Genomic DNA, 14,545 nt, shown 5'->3' with positions numbered 1-14,545 from the left:
CATCCGTTTTCACACCGTGGACGATGTGGAGGAACTGTACCTCACGAACGCACGACTTCTCACAGTTTCACCGCTGCATGCTGACCCTTCATTCTGAAAAAACGCAGACGCTGCGTTAATTTCATGTCTACATTTGCAACTCATCTGTTTGAAGTGACACCTCGTGTGAGCGGGAGAGATGCCGTTAAACTGAAGTCTGTAATTTCCTCTTTGTTTGTGCTGATGAGTATAAAAGGTGAGGATGAGACGGTGGATGTTTTTTCTCAACATGCTGGTATGAAGAGGTAAGACATAAAGTCTGTGTAAACACAAAATCTCCTGTATTTACAGAACTTCTCATAAATATTTGATATGATCTGTAATGTAACTTTATTTCACTTTAATTATATTTTTTCCTTTCAGCACTAACACGGCTTCAGACCTGTGACGTTCCTGCTCATGTCTTTGTCGGAGCAGTCGGCTGTTGTATAAATCAAGGTACGTTTATTAACACCACACTTTCTAAACTTAAAACACTGCTAAAAATTACCTCCTAAAGTTAAATTTATTTTTTAACATGTTAGCTTTAATTTGGGAATTAAATATGCAAAAAACTGTCTGAAAATTACAGGAAATTTTGAAATATCATTTTTAAAATAATTTCATTTCAATGCAAGACAAACTTAATAAATTAGAAGTATATAAATTGACACTATAAAGTTTTAAAAAGTTGATATTGATTCAAATAAAATCTTAACCTATTAATGAGATAGAACTAATAAGTGTTTTTGTTAATGCTTAAAACAAATTAGGCATTTTTGATTATATACAAAATGTGAACATACTTAAAAAATATTCTTACATTTAATTAGCCGATTCCTTATATTAAACTGTATTTCAAAATATTAAAATATCATGATTAAGTATCTCAAATTAGAATATTGTAATATTTGGCGTAGGGCTGTCAGTGTTAATGATTTTTTATCATGGTGCATTTCAGCTCTAAATTTAATGTGTGCTGTTTTTGTCCCTTTTGGCACACCGTAGTCCAGTCACAATCTTCCTGCAGTGACATCCCTGTGCTTTTGAATGATAACTCAGTCAAAGTCAAATCAAAAGTAACATGCTTTGTGTCAAACAGTATTAAAATATCAGTGAAGTATTTTGACTTGGAGCGACCGCCTACGAGCGAAGCATACAGGCGCAGCGGATCAGACTGATGTTAGCGGGTAACAGCACCACTAAAGCCATGAGATCACTTTGGGAGTGTTTTTAAAACAAAATCAATCAAATAAAATCAGGGAAATATCAGTAAAATTGAATAAAATGGTTACAATAAAATGAAATCAGAGCAGTATCATAAAATAAAATAAAATGAAAATAAAATAAACTATAATAAGACATCATTTCAGATCCTTCTGATGAAGCAGTGCAGCAATAATTTGAATAATAGATCCAAAAGTCATTTGATTTCCAAATCAAGACACTGGTAATAATTACTTTATATTATTAATATAGATTTAAAAAATGTTTTTACAGTGAAAATGAATCAGATTTTAAACATGTAAATTAAAAATGTGATTAAAATGCAATTAATCGTGATTAACTATCAATTGCAATTTAAAAAATAACAATTTCAAAGCTTTTATTTTGAAAACAGATTTTTTAGCTGTATGCCATGATTATAAAAATTAAAATATTAAAATGCATGAGACATTTAATTTTACATTTAATGAGTTTAGAATATAAAAATGTTACTTTTTTAAATAACTGATGGAAAACATAGAACTTTTTTTTTAAATGCAGCTGTATAAAAGTTAAATTCAAAGCAGCAACAAACATTATAGTTAATTCTTTTAATCTGTCAAAGTAAAAAAAAAATCTATTTCTGTTTTTCAATGGTGTTGTTTTAAATAATAAATTTAAACCACTATTTACTTTTTTTATAACAGTAATAATTAAAAACTTCTCCCCCAAATGAATCCTTAACTCATGCCTCATGAATTAATTTGACTGTTTGACAAAGAGAAAAAAAATCTTGTACATGTTTTGTCATAAATATGCAGATATGAATACAATAACTCATGTCATTATTCCCCAGTAAGGACTTGAAACTGTACAAAGTCATCTTTTACATAACGGCTGTGTCACTGTTGTGTTCTGCAGATGGTGGTCTTGGCTCTGGTCGTGTTTGTAACGTTGTCATCCTGCTCGCTCGGCTGCTCGGGGAACAGAACCTCAGTGAGTCTGAGCTGCGTTCACTGATGTTACAGAGCCAGCCGGCAGATGGAGGATAAAAATCCATTCATTATGCAACTAAAGTTTCAGTTTCCCCCAGATGTTGTTCAGCATGGACAGAACTGTGCTGCGCTTCTGTCACGCTGAATGCATAAAGAGAATAGAACATGTCCTGTTTTTAATTCTGATTATTCACAAAGCCGGGGGAACTAAATTGAATTTGGATTGATGCAAAGTTCTGCTTTCTGTCTTCTTTTACAGAGTGTGCCAAAGCTTTGGAGCACGGAGAATCAGTCCATGGCTCTGCAACTGGCTGCCGTGTTTAAGGTGATTTAATAATCTGTGTATGGGATCTGATATGTCCCATAACTCATATAAATAATCTAAATAAAGACATTAATCATTTTCAGGGAGTTAAACTAAACAGTTCCTGGTTCAGTGCTCCAAAATTAGATTTTGTTGCAACTTTTATTTGTCATATGTGTATGAAAAGTGAACATTTTCTGACTTAGACTAATTTATCTGAAGGAAAAATGATTGCAAAAGTCTCTATTTTTGAATATTTCATGGACAAGATGCATTTTTAATAAATGAATACAATAAAAATACAAATTGCAGCCCTCCTGTGACACCAACAGGCACTTTTGAGCAGTGAATGATGTGAAAATTGTCTGTTTTTGCAGCACAACCCGGTGTTCACACTCACAACACCTCTGTCCAGGGCTGCAGCCAAGATTTTTAGAACATTGCAGTCAAAGAAACATCCAAAATGTCACAAAAGCTGCAATTTCTATGCTTTTTTATGTATTCCTTTACCCCATGTTGTGTTATGTTTTGCAAACTCTCTTCATTCACCATGAAAAGTTCAAATATTTTGGTTTATTTCTTTTGCATTTAAACTCCCAAACTTCCAGAAGTGCACAAACCTTCTCCCTGTCTGTTCCAGGCATTTGACATGAGCTGCAGCATCTGAATCAGTCATTATTATGTAAATCCTGAGGTGTGATGAATCTGCAGAATTCAGTGCTGTTCAAATGAGCCTCCAACACTTGTGTCTGAATGTGCTGTGTTGCAGGAGATGGAGAGTCTGAGGTGTGAACAAACAACACTTCAGCAGCAGCAGCAGCAGCAGCAGAGCGCTCTGACTCAGGTGACCTCTCCATCAGCTCATTATAACCCGTCTGCATGCTGCATGTGCCCGTCTCAACGTGTCATTTTGTTCATTCACAGATGCACGTGACGAGGGAGCAGAGAGGGGAGCGGCATGAAGTGGGTCAGTCAATAAAAATAACAGATTTAATGTAAACAGATTTATTTAAGACATTTTTATACGTACAGTGTGTCAGCCAGGAGAGGAAAGGGAGTCAGGATGGTTTGGACAGGTGCATCAGAATATCATCACTTCATGTGAAACAGAATGATTGACAAGTACTGAGTGAGGGATGAAGTATAGTGAGCTGGTGGTTATGCAAAACAGAATCCTAACTATGTGTTTAAACATCCCCCACTAGTTTCTGCACCGTGTTCTTCCTCTCTTCTTCTTTTCTGCACTGGTGACTCATCAGCATCAAATCCAAAGTTTTATGTCACACAAATAAATTAAAAGTGACACTGAAAATAGAAATTAAATTGTTTTGCCTCCAGATTTCAAATCTTTTTTAAGTTATATTTTTGGCCTTTATGCCTTTATTTGATAGGGCAGCTGAAGAGAGACAGGAAATGTGGGGAGTAGAGAGTGGGGGAAGACATGCAGGGAATGGTCCACCGGCCGGGAATCGAAACGGCGACCCCTGCAACGAGGACTGTAGCCTCTGTATGTGGGGCGCTTAGACCGCTAGGCCACCAGCGCCCCAGATTTAAAATCTTAACAGACAACCCCCCTGAAACTTTTACTACAATTTTTATCAGTTTATGGTAAACATTTTTTTGCCCAGGCCCAATCAATGTCCTCCCTAAACCCTTCTTGACTTAGAATCAGAATCAGAAATACTTTATTTATCCTGGGAGGGAAATCAGTTCATTACAGAGCTCTTATAAACAGTATGTTAGAAAGTCAAAATATTAATTGAAGGAGGAATAAAATAAAAAATAAATATGAATAAAACAAGATCAAATAAAGATCAAATAAAATAGAATAAAATAGATTAAAAAAATAAAATAAAAAATAGAATAAAATGAAATAAAATAAATATCAAATAAAATTGAATAAAATAGAATAAGATAAAATAATAATACAAATAATAATAAAAAAATAAAAAAATGTAATAAGATAAAATAATAATAATACAAATATAATAAAATAGAAATAACATCAAATAAAATAGAATAAAATAAAATAATAATAAAATAATAATAAAGTATATATAGAAGTGGAGAATAGTGAAAATTACCTATGTACAAAAGTGCTGGAAATGAAGGAGATATACAGAATATACAGGATAATAATAATAACAATAATAATAATAATAATAATAATAATAATAATAATAATAATTTTATCTATTAAGCGCTTTCAATCAAAGTGCTTTACAAACCTAAAAAACAAATAACAAACAGAGACACAACACAACATAAGAAACATCAGTCATATACAGCACTAAACAGGTGGGTCTTCAGCTTTCCCTTACATACATCAACTGAACATGCCAACCGAATGTCAGCAGGGAGATTGTTCCATAGAGTGAGAGCATGGAATGAGAAGGCCCGCTCACCAATAGTCTTTTTACTGACCTTAGGGACACTTAAAAGGCCGGTCCCCAATGTTAAAGTGGCAGGGATATTGCACAGTGTATTGCACGGTTATTGTACGGTTATTGCACTGCTGCAGGGGCCACCGGTTTACCTCTGTGGATAAGTCATGTGCCACATGTACAGAGGCTGTAGTCCTTAAAGCAGGACGCCTGTCATCCCTCGCTCTCTCTATTCCTTCACTTCTATTCTTCCCACCATCAGAAGCTTGATAAATGATCTTTAAACTGCTGCATCTGTCGTCCTAAACTTGGTTCATCTCGTCTTCTCATGTAGGAACGACCGTCCTGACTTACGGTCCCAATGATGACGAAGAAGATGATCTGCATCTCTCTGGGGAAGACTCCAAGAGACGGGCTGACCCCTGCTTCCATTACACCGTCCTGGACCAGCCCTGGAGAGCCACTAACGCCACCACCAAAAGCAAGATGTGTGACCGCAACGTCAAGTGGAAAGGTAGAAAGGTCTTCTGCATGGTAGTGCTCCAATGAAGGATGATGAAGCTATGATTGTGTCTTTGTTTTGTTCTTTCTCAGGCTGGTACCGCCTCTTCTACCAGGGGAAGAGTATTCAGATGCCGGAGAGGTGTGTCCCTGTGGACAAATGTGGCACCCACTCCCCCCTGTGGCTGGCGGGGCCTCACCCGAGGATGAGGGACGGCATTGTCACCCGCAAAGTGTGTGGACACTGGAAGAAGAAGTGCTGCGCTTTCAAGTCCACCCCCATCAAGGTGAAGAAGTGTCGCGGGAACTACTACGTCTACATGTTCGCCCCACCCACCGCCTGTTATCTGGCCTACTGTGCAGGTACTGAATCCAGACCACGTCCTCCATATGTGCTGAATGCATTTACACATTTATGTTCAAGATTTCATGCATCAAATATGTCACTCTTGGTAGTTTAGTCCTGAAGTTTAAAGGTGTTTGAAGCACACTGTTCCAGGATTATCTGCTGAAAATGCTCATCGTGCTTTTACATCATCTCAAATTGCATTGCTTATGATTTTGCAGGTTGCAGCATGTGACATAGGGTTGCATTGATTTAATGATGCTCTTTGCATGTTTTCAGACATCAACACTCTTGTTTGTGGACGCTGCAGGAGGAACCAGTCCTGTGTGAGCCGAGATAGGATCAACTGGAGGTGTAAGACAAGGAAATGTGAGTGACACCTTTTAGGGGACATTTCCCTTTAAAAATAAGCGGTGGAATATCTGCAGAAGTGCTTTTTATTTTGTTAAGAGAGGTGTATAGAATGGGTTAATATATTATATTTTCATTATAATGGGAAATAAAGCAGATACAGTTATAAATATGAGACCACAGCATCAAGTTAAACCATTTATTGTAGTTCTAAATTTGTGGAAATTCTTGCACCAGCTAGATTCTGCGATAAAGCTTCAGGAATATTGGTTAATGTTACTCAATGAGTCCAGAGTAATATAAAAAATACATCCCTAAATACAAAGATGTGGGTTTAATTTAACTATTTTAACATTTGTGGTCATTAACATACTAATTCAAGTTTCTTTGGTTAAAATATTCTGCCTCTGAATCAATCAAATCAACCAATCAACCAATCAATCAATCAATCAATCAATCAATCAATCAATCAATCAATCAATCAATCAATCAATCAATCAATCAATCAATCAATCAATCAATCTTTATGTGTATAGCGCCAAATCACAACAAACCTTATCTCAAGACTCTTTTACAAACAGAGCAGGTCTAGACCACTCTATGTCAAATTATGAACAGAGACCCAACACCAAGACAGGATAAGACTCTTACCCCACCTTAATCCACCATGAGCATTGGGCAGAACCAGACTCATGTTAGACAGCCATCTGCTGAGACCGAGTTGGGTCTGGAAAGAGGGATAGAGGAGAATAAGAGACAGAGGGGGCGATAGTGATGAGACAAGTAGTAGTAGATGTTGCCGCTAGAGTCCAGCACATCTGTATCAGCTGGAGGAGCTGGAATTAATTGGATGCTAATTGAAGCCATCCTGACTTTGCAACCCAAGGTGACTCAGTTCACTACATTTCTCATGATGCACCCTGATGCATCTCTTTCTGACACCCTTTCTGCATGCTTTTAGGCCCCACGATGAATCTGTCCAAGTCCAACATGACATAGCTTCAGAGGAGGATTGTTGCTTTATCACTCTTGATTCTAATAATAATCATGATATCTGTAATCTTCTTCCAGCTCCTGCCAGAAAGATCCACTTCTTTGCGTCCTTCCCCGGCCAGCTCAAAGGTAAAGTGAACCGGATCAAGTACAGTAAGGTTCTGGTGAACGTGGGCCGAGGTTTCAGCAGGAGGACCGGGATGTTCAGGGCTCCTGTGAACGGAGTCTACCAGTTCTTCTTCTCCACCCAGTCGGCCAACACGGGGCAGAAGACCGACCTGTGGCTGGTGGTCAACAGTTACTGGGTGGCCGTCTCTCACACACACGTCGCCCGGCCTTCATCCGTAGGGAACCTGTCCACCTACATGACCTTCCTCCGCAAAGGGGCTTTAATCTACGTCACCCATAACTGCGGCCGGTCATGGGCTAACGCTGCCTCCATGACCATCACGTTTGGAGGCTCACTGCTTGCACAGTGGAAATAATGTTAATGTTGATGCATTCAATTCTGTACATTTTAATTCTTTCATTGTACTGTATTTCAATTTTCACATGGTGTGTGTGTCAGGACAAATTAACACTTTCTTTTGGATTAATTAAAAAAAAGTGGATTTTTAAAGAAGTTTTATTGATTTTTTTAATTACTGTGATTTAGAGCTTAAATTTTAAGATTTAAATAATAAAAATACTCAAACAGGTCTGTGTTGAGTCTTTTTTTATAATATACAAACATGGATTTAAAAACAGATTTATCTATCTTCATGTTTTTGGTGGTAGAATCAATATATAACATTTGCAATGGAGTGCAATTCACCCTTTTTACAGTATAATACAAAAGCATCAAGCATTGGATTTACTGTATTTTAGTCTAAATAGTGTCTTTTTTTTTGGGACAGTCAAAAATGTCAAATGTTAATTAATTAACACATTTCTTGAATAGTTGAAGACCAAAAACTTTTAGTTGGAAGAACAATTTTTAAAAATGTAATCAGAATCAGAAATACTAAATTCAACCAAGGGGAAAGTCAGTCATTACAGTATGCTCTTATACACAGTAAGGAAGACAAAATATTAATAGAAAGATGGAATAAATAAGATATAAATATGAAATAAAGATAAGATAAAACTGTTTTTAGTCATTATCTTCCTCCAAAAATTCCTGGGATTTTATTTCATATTTTATATATATATTTTTTATGATTTACAATTGTATTGCTTTTTTCATCTTTTTGCAACATTCATACATTTACAGATATTCATAAACGCACAAAACAGAAAACAAATGTGTATCTGCTTCAATCAAAAAACAAAAAAAAATAAAAAAATAAGAAACAGACAAATTGGGGGCGGCAGTAGCTCAGTCCATAGGGACTTGACTTGGGAACCGGGGGGTCGCCAGTTCGAGTCCCAGTATGGACGAAGCTTGGAAAGTGGACTGGTGGCTGGAGAGGTGCTGGTTCACTTGCCTGGGCACTGCCGAGGTGCCCTTGAGTAAGGCACCGAACCCCCAACTGCTTGGGGTGCGCTGATTGATGGCAGCATCCTCACTCTGACATCTCTCCCTAAGTGCATGTCCACTGCATGTGTGTGCATTGTATCTATATACCAAGGACTGTGCATGTAGCATGACTGAAAAACAATATGAGTGAAAAAAATTTAATTTCCCCCCTGGGGATTAATAAAGTACGTTCTTCTTGGAAATAAAATTGCAAAAAAATAATGATAAGGAAAATACACAAAAGCACAAATAGATTAAAAATATATACTTTATATATTTTATATTCTTTAATAGATTTTTTGAATCATTTCTGTTGTTGTTTTTATTCTTCCAACATTGTTTTATTTTATTTGTCTTTCTCTCATTTCTTTTATTTCCTTTTAGTTTATTTTCTATTTGTAAAGCACTTTGTAATGCTGTTTTGAAAAGTGCTATATAAATAAAGATTATTATTATTGTTATTATTGTTATTGTTATTATTATTATTATTATTATTATTATTATTATTATTATTATTATTATTATTATTATCATTATCATTATTATCCTTACATCCAGAACAGGCACTTGCTGCTGTCCCACACAAGGGGGCGCACTAACCTTTGTATAAGCATGTTAGTGTAACAGTTGGCTCCTCATTCAGAGTCATTGTGGGCTGTTTAACTGTACCTACCTAATAGTTCATCTAATAAGATCTGCCCTGTAATAAGCCCTTTAGTTTCATTCATTCCCCACTGAGAGATTCTGATGAGCCCTCATTTTTCCTTATATGGTAACATGGGGGCATTTTAAAGTCAGGGCCAGAAGCATCATTCTTCCTCTCGGAGTGTTTTAAAACTTAGAGGTGGCCCCGTCATCACAGAAATATGTATCAGAGAGAGACCGGAGCTGCGGTCTGCTCAGCTATGTGCTCCCCAGCCTTCCCTGACCAACACCTCGAAACAGGGCGGGGGCCGGGGTGCGAGGGGGCGTGGCTTCAGAGAGGCGGCTCGCTTCCTTATTGGTTGATGGTCGGCCGGGACGACAGGAGAGAAACTCCAGGAAAACGTCTGGAGCTTTTTGCACGGTGTAACGGAGAAACGGGACAAGGATACATTTGGCGACAAGGAGGAAACTTTGTATGGACACGAGGATATTCTGGGATTATTTTCTCTCAAACTGGACTTATAACACACACACACACACACACACACCGCGTTTACCATCATTCATTCTCCCTTTATGGAGTAAAAGTATATTTAAAGTGTATTCTTATTTAAACATGACAGAAATGACAGTTTAATATAGTGAACATGCGTTTGGACTCCACCTCCATCCACTGAATAGAGGAGGTGCTCAGAGGAGCGCGCGCCAATGCTCACCTACTGTCGGCACTTCAAAGCAAGTTGTTAAAAAGTAAACCCCTCCACGCGCCACAGGTTAGAGACAGGTAGCAAGCATGGCTGAGCACGAGAGCTTGGAGTATGGGAAGGCTGACTTTGTGCTTCTGGACACCGTGTCGATGGAGGAGTTCATGGGGAACCTCAAACTCAGGTAAGCGGTCACTCACCTCAATGAAAAAGCACATGCACGAGCAGGGGCGTCACCAGGAACTCTGACCCCCCCTGGAAAGACATCTTAGTGGACCCCATCACCTCAGCCAACCAGTGGCGGAGCCAGGGGGTGACCAGGGGTGGCCATGGACACCTCTGAAAACTGATTGGTCACACCTGTGCCCCCCCTGAAATTCTTAAACATGCTTGGCCATTTCAGAGGCATTACTTATATTAAAATCAGTTATTGTGTTGTTGTGTTTCAAGCTGCAGAGACAGTAGTTTCTTTGCATTTGAATATTGTTTTTGTTGATGCTTTGATTTTGGACAATCATCTTCATTTTGAGTCCTTAAAGAGTTCAGCACATTTAAATGTTGACACTGTCGAGTTACATTTTTAATCTTAACATTAGAAATCTACAAATTTGTAACATTTGTTTAATTATTCTATAAAAAGAAGTTAAAGTAGATGTGATTATTGGAGGTAACCCTACTAGGTTTGGGGTAACCCCCGAATGATTTCCACACCTGGCCACCCTTTAACAGTCAGTGCCCCAGTTTGGCCACCCTGGTCAAAACTGTCTGGCTCCACCACTGCAGCCAACCCTACAAAATATAACATTGCTGCTATAATACTGGTTTATTGCATTAAACAAAAATATATGCTAACTATCCTGGTTAACCGACTCAAATCTAAGCTATATATCAATATTATTTTTTACAATTTCTCCAAATGTAACTGCACAATATTGACCTTCACACTGTCCACCTCTTTAAACAACATTATTTGAAGCCAAGTGACTTGTTGAATCACAACAAGGGGGCATTATTATCAAAATAATCTAACCTCATGAATTAATCAATCAACTAATCAATCAGACTTTATTTATAAAGCACTTTGCATACAATGGCATTGTAACACAAAGTGCTGTACATAAAAACAACCTGAAATAGAATAAATTAAGAAAATATCCCACCCCCAGCCCGACCCCAAACCCAACCCACAGTCCTTAGGTTAAGAACACAATATATGCAACAATAGTAATAAAAACAATAAAAATAAAATTAAAAAATAAGTTGCTGAACGAACTGAGGAAACGCTCTCATGATATCTTGATGAGGAAACACTGGAGGTAAAATAAGATGTTAAAACTCAACACAGGAAATTAAAATCACCAAAATAAAATACATTTCTAAGATAATAAAAGACTAAAATATTAAACCATTAAAAGAACATAAGATGCTAAACTTAAAATAAATAAGTACATACATAAATAAAGTAGAATAAAAGTGACTAAAATTTGAAATAGATAATAAATAAATAAATAAATAAATAAATAAATAAATAAATAAAAAGGGTGTAAAAAGGTCGGTCTTGAGTTTGCTTTTAAAAATGTCTATGCTCTGTGCAGCCCTCAGATCCTCAGGTAGGGTGTTCCACAGGCGTTGGCCGTGATGATAAAAAGCTGCCTCACTTTGAGTCTTAGTTCTTACTTTTGGCACAATTTAAAGTCCACTACCTGAAGACCTGAGGGCTCTCACTGGCTTATATGATAAAAGCAAATCTGATAAATAAGAAGGGACCATTAAGAGATTTAAAAACCAATAAAATAATCTTTTCTAAAAGATACATGAAGTCAAGTAAAACTCTAAAAACCTAGTTTACTCTCACTCAGATTCAGCTACACTTGATGCTCTGAAAATATGACAATTCCCCACTTTAGGCATGAGATGGGCATCTCACAGAGCTCTTTTTCTCTTTTCCTTTTTGAAAGCCCGACTTGGCTTTTAAGGGTTAGACATGGTGCTGCAGCATCACTCTCTCCTCACTTGACTGACCGCTGACAGATCAAACCATTCTGTGCAATCTGAATTTTTCCAGAAAGGAATTCTGAATGTTTGTTTATTTGAATTATCTTATTGCAGCCATAACAAAACAAAAGGAAAGTGAGTAGAAAACACATTTTATTTCAGGCCCATTAAGGCCCCCCCTCCCCACTTGCGCCCTAGGTAGCCAGTCCCACTTTCCCCCACTACGACGCCCCTGTGCATGAGGGTGAAAATGAAGAAAGGTGTGACTCCTCAGGTATCTTTTTGTCATCATTTGAGCCTGAAGTGTTTTCACTTTTACCCCTCAACAGGTGCTACCTAACCTGTCTCACACAGGTGTTATGTTTCAGTCAAAATAAGACACCTTTAATGTGATTATTCTAACTTTTCTGCTTCATCTGTGTTCAAACTTAAACTTCCACGTGTGTAATCTCATGGCTGAGCTGCAACAGTAATCCATTTGTATCAAAGTTGCAGGACTGACTGGGTTACATTCATTTGATGCTTTCTGTGAATCAAACCGGTAATTCCCTGTAAAGAAAAAATGCAGTCAGACTCCACCCGAGCTTCACCACACACACATAGTATTAATACACTCCAGTGTGTGTGAGCAGCTTCTCGTGCAGCAGGTTTCTATCAGCTGTGTTGTGAGTGGCTGCGTGTCAAACATGATGTCAGGAGTGGTTTGTGAATGGAGAGAGCAGCAGTAGCAGCAGCAGCAGCAGCAGCAGTGTGGGCTAACGTTACGTTTCAGATGGGCTGTGGCTTGGAATCAGTTTCATCTCCTTTCCTCAGTCTGCCATCTGCAGCCTGAAGAAAGTGAAACATGATCCCTGATGTCAGTCGCAGGAGAGTTTTTTTCTCTGTTGGGGGGCTCAGCAGGACTTTGTGGTTCCTCAGATGTGATTAGGGAAGCTTTCTACACTTTGAATCTCATTTTGTGTCAGCAAACATTGAGAAAAAGTTGCTTAAATAACGTGATCCTTTAATTTTCTTGATGCATGATATTAGATTTCTGCTAATATTTTCAAACTCATGCTGGAGACACCAATATATTCACACCTTTTTTTCATTGTAAAGAACATCATCTCTCCTGTACTATAATTTACCTGTTATTTTTAATGCAACAGACTATTTAGAGCGATTATTTCTGAAGCTGCTGGTTTGGTTCTTGGATGACACTTCTTGAGATGCACGATCAAATGCAGTAGTGTTAAAGAAGTGTTGTGCTTCTCTTTGCATCACATGTGCTTCACTAGATAGCTGTTTCAGACACTCCAACATACTATAAAGCTGACATGTTGAAGCTCATTGTTGGCTATGTTATCTGTCATTGATGCACAGATACTCTGCAGAAATTTGCATCCTTGCTGATACGAAAAAATCAATTCAATTCAATTCAAAAAAATGTATTTGTCCCCGAGGGGCAATTTAAGGCACGCATGAGCAGCATTGAATACAAGAAACGAAAGAAATTAACATTTTAAGCTTCTATCAGGGGCGCTGGTGGCCTAGTGGTCTAAGTGCCCCACATACAGAGGCTTTACCCCCTCTACTCGGTCTTCACACTACTCCCCTCCGGTCGCAGATACAGATCCCCTTACTGTAGGCGAGCCCAGTTTGGCAGAAACTTCGTCCCATCGACCATAGCACTGCTAAACAGAATGCCACTGTAATGTGTCCGGTGTGTTTATATGTGTCCAGTGTGTGCATATGTGTCTGGTGTGTATATATGTGTCTGGTGTGTATATATGTGTCTGGTGTGTATATTTGTGGGATGTGGTGCACCATTGCTGTGAGGCTGGGTGGATGTTTATAGTTATTGTGTTCATACATGTATTCCTGTACAGACGGTGGCAACAAATCTCCTTATTAAGGACAAATAAAGATCTATCTATCTATCTATCTATCTATCTATCTATCTATCTATCTATCTATCTATCTATCTATCTATCTATCTATCTATCTATCTATCTATCTATCTATCTATCGTCCTCGTTGCAAAGGTTGCCGGTTCGACTCCCAGCCACGACCATTTGCTGTGTCTTCCCCGACTCTCTGCTCCCCATGTTTCCTGTCTCTCTTCAGCTGTCCTATCATAACAGCAAAAAAGCCCAAAAACATAACCTAAAAAAAAAAAAGCTTCTCTCAGCTGTTTTACTGATAATATTGTGTTTTCCTATTTAACTTCTCTTATTTTGAAGGCAGAACTCTTATGAAAGCATCACATTTAGATATTTATACCAAGCGGCAACCTCTGTTCTTAAAATATGAAGCCCACGCAGAAGCGCTAAAAACTGCAGTTCAGGGAGCGTCCACTTGAGGCTGGCTTCAGAAACACCAGAAACCACATACACACCCATTCAAAGAAGCCGATCTTTACAGCAGAAATAAACATGTTTACAGCCTGGTTCAAAAAACAGTTCAGGTCTGAGTAGCTCATTTCTCTCTCAGCACACACTGTACGGGGGTGAATTTTTTTATAACTCGTTATATTCGAAGATATTAAACTTACAAGTTTCTCCCATTTAAGGACATGACTAACTTGATTGACAGGCGGCACCCTGTAGCTGTTAGCAAAAAGGCT

At 37.9% G+C, this 14,545-nt stretch overlaps 2 protein-coding genes across 3 annotated transcripts in view; both read left to right on the top strand.

Moving 5' to 3' along the window:
• The first annotated feature begins 400 nt into the window (after positions 1 to 400).
• Positions 401 to 7,679, top strand: LOC117830360. Its single transcript, XM_034708458.1, has 9 exons — positions 401 to 477; positions 2,146 to 2,220; positions 2,479 to 2,544; positions 3,293 to 3,367; positions 3,448 to 3,490; positions 5,242 to 5,421; positions 5,502 to 5,771; positions 6,034 to 6,123; positions 7,177 to 7,679. Exons 2-9 carry the CDS (start codon positions 2,146 to 2,148, stop codon positions 7,581 to 7,583), a joined length of 1,206 nt encoding a protein of 401 aa, XP_034564349.1. The 5' UTR covers positions 401 to 477; the 3' UTR covers positions 7,584 to 7,679.
• A 1,916-nt stretch (positions 7,680 to 9,595) lies between these two features.
• myo1d (myosin 1D) overlaps positions 9,596 to 14,545 on the top strand; it is a 222,369-nt gene continuing 217,419 nt past the window's right edge. For both annotated transcript variants that reach the window (XR_004634705.1, XM_034707602.1), the window contains exon 1: positions 9,596 to 10,129. Coding sequence is in view for 1 of the 2 variants with exons in the window: in XM_034707602.1 (XP_034563493.1) it covers positions 10,035 to 10,129 (95 nt within the window). In the remaining variant the exon portion in view is untranslated. The remainder of the gene's footprint in view (positions 10,130 to 14,545) is intronic.

This window comes from Notolabrus celidotus, chromosome 18 (assembly GCF_009762535.1).
Source record: "Notolabrus celidotus isolate fNotCel1 chromosome 18, fNotCel1.pri, whole genome shotgun sequence".
Lineage (NCBI taxonomy): Eukaryota > Metazoa > Chordata > Actinopteri > Labriformes > Labridae > Notolabrus > Notolabrus celidotus.
The sequence above is the reverse complement of the archived record's forward strand: the minus strand, read 5'-3'. Positions and strand labels throughout refer to the sequence as shown.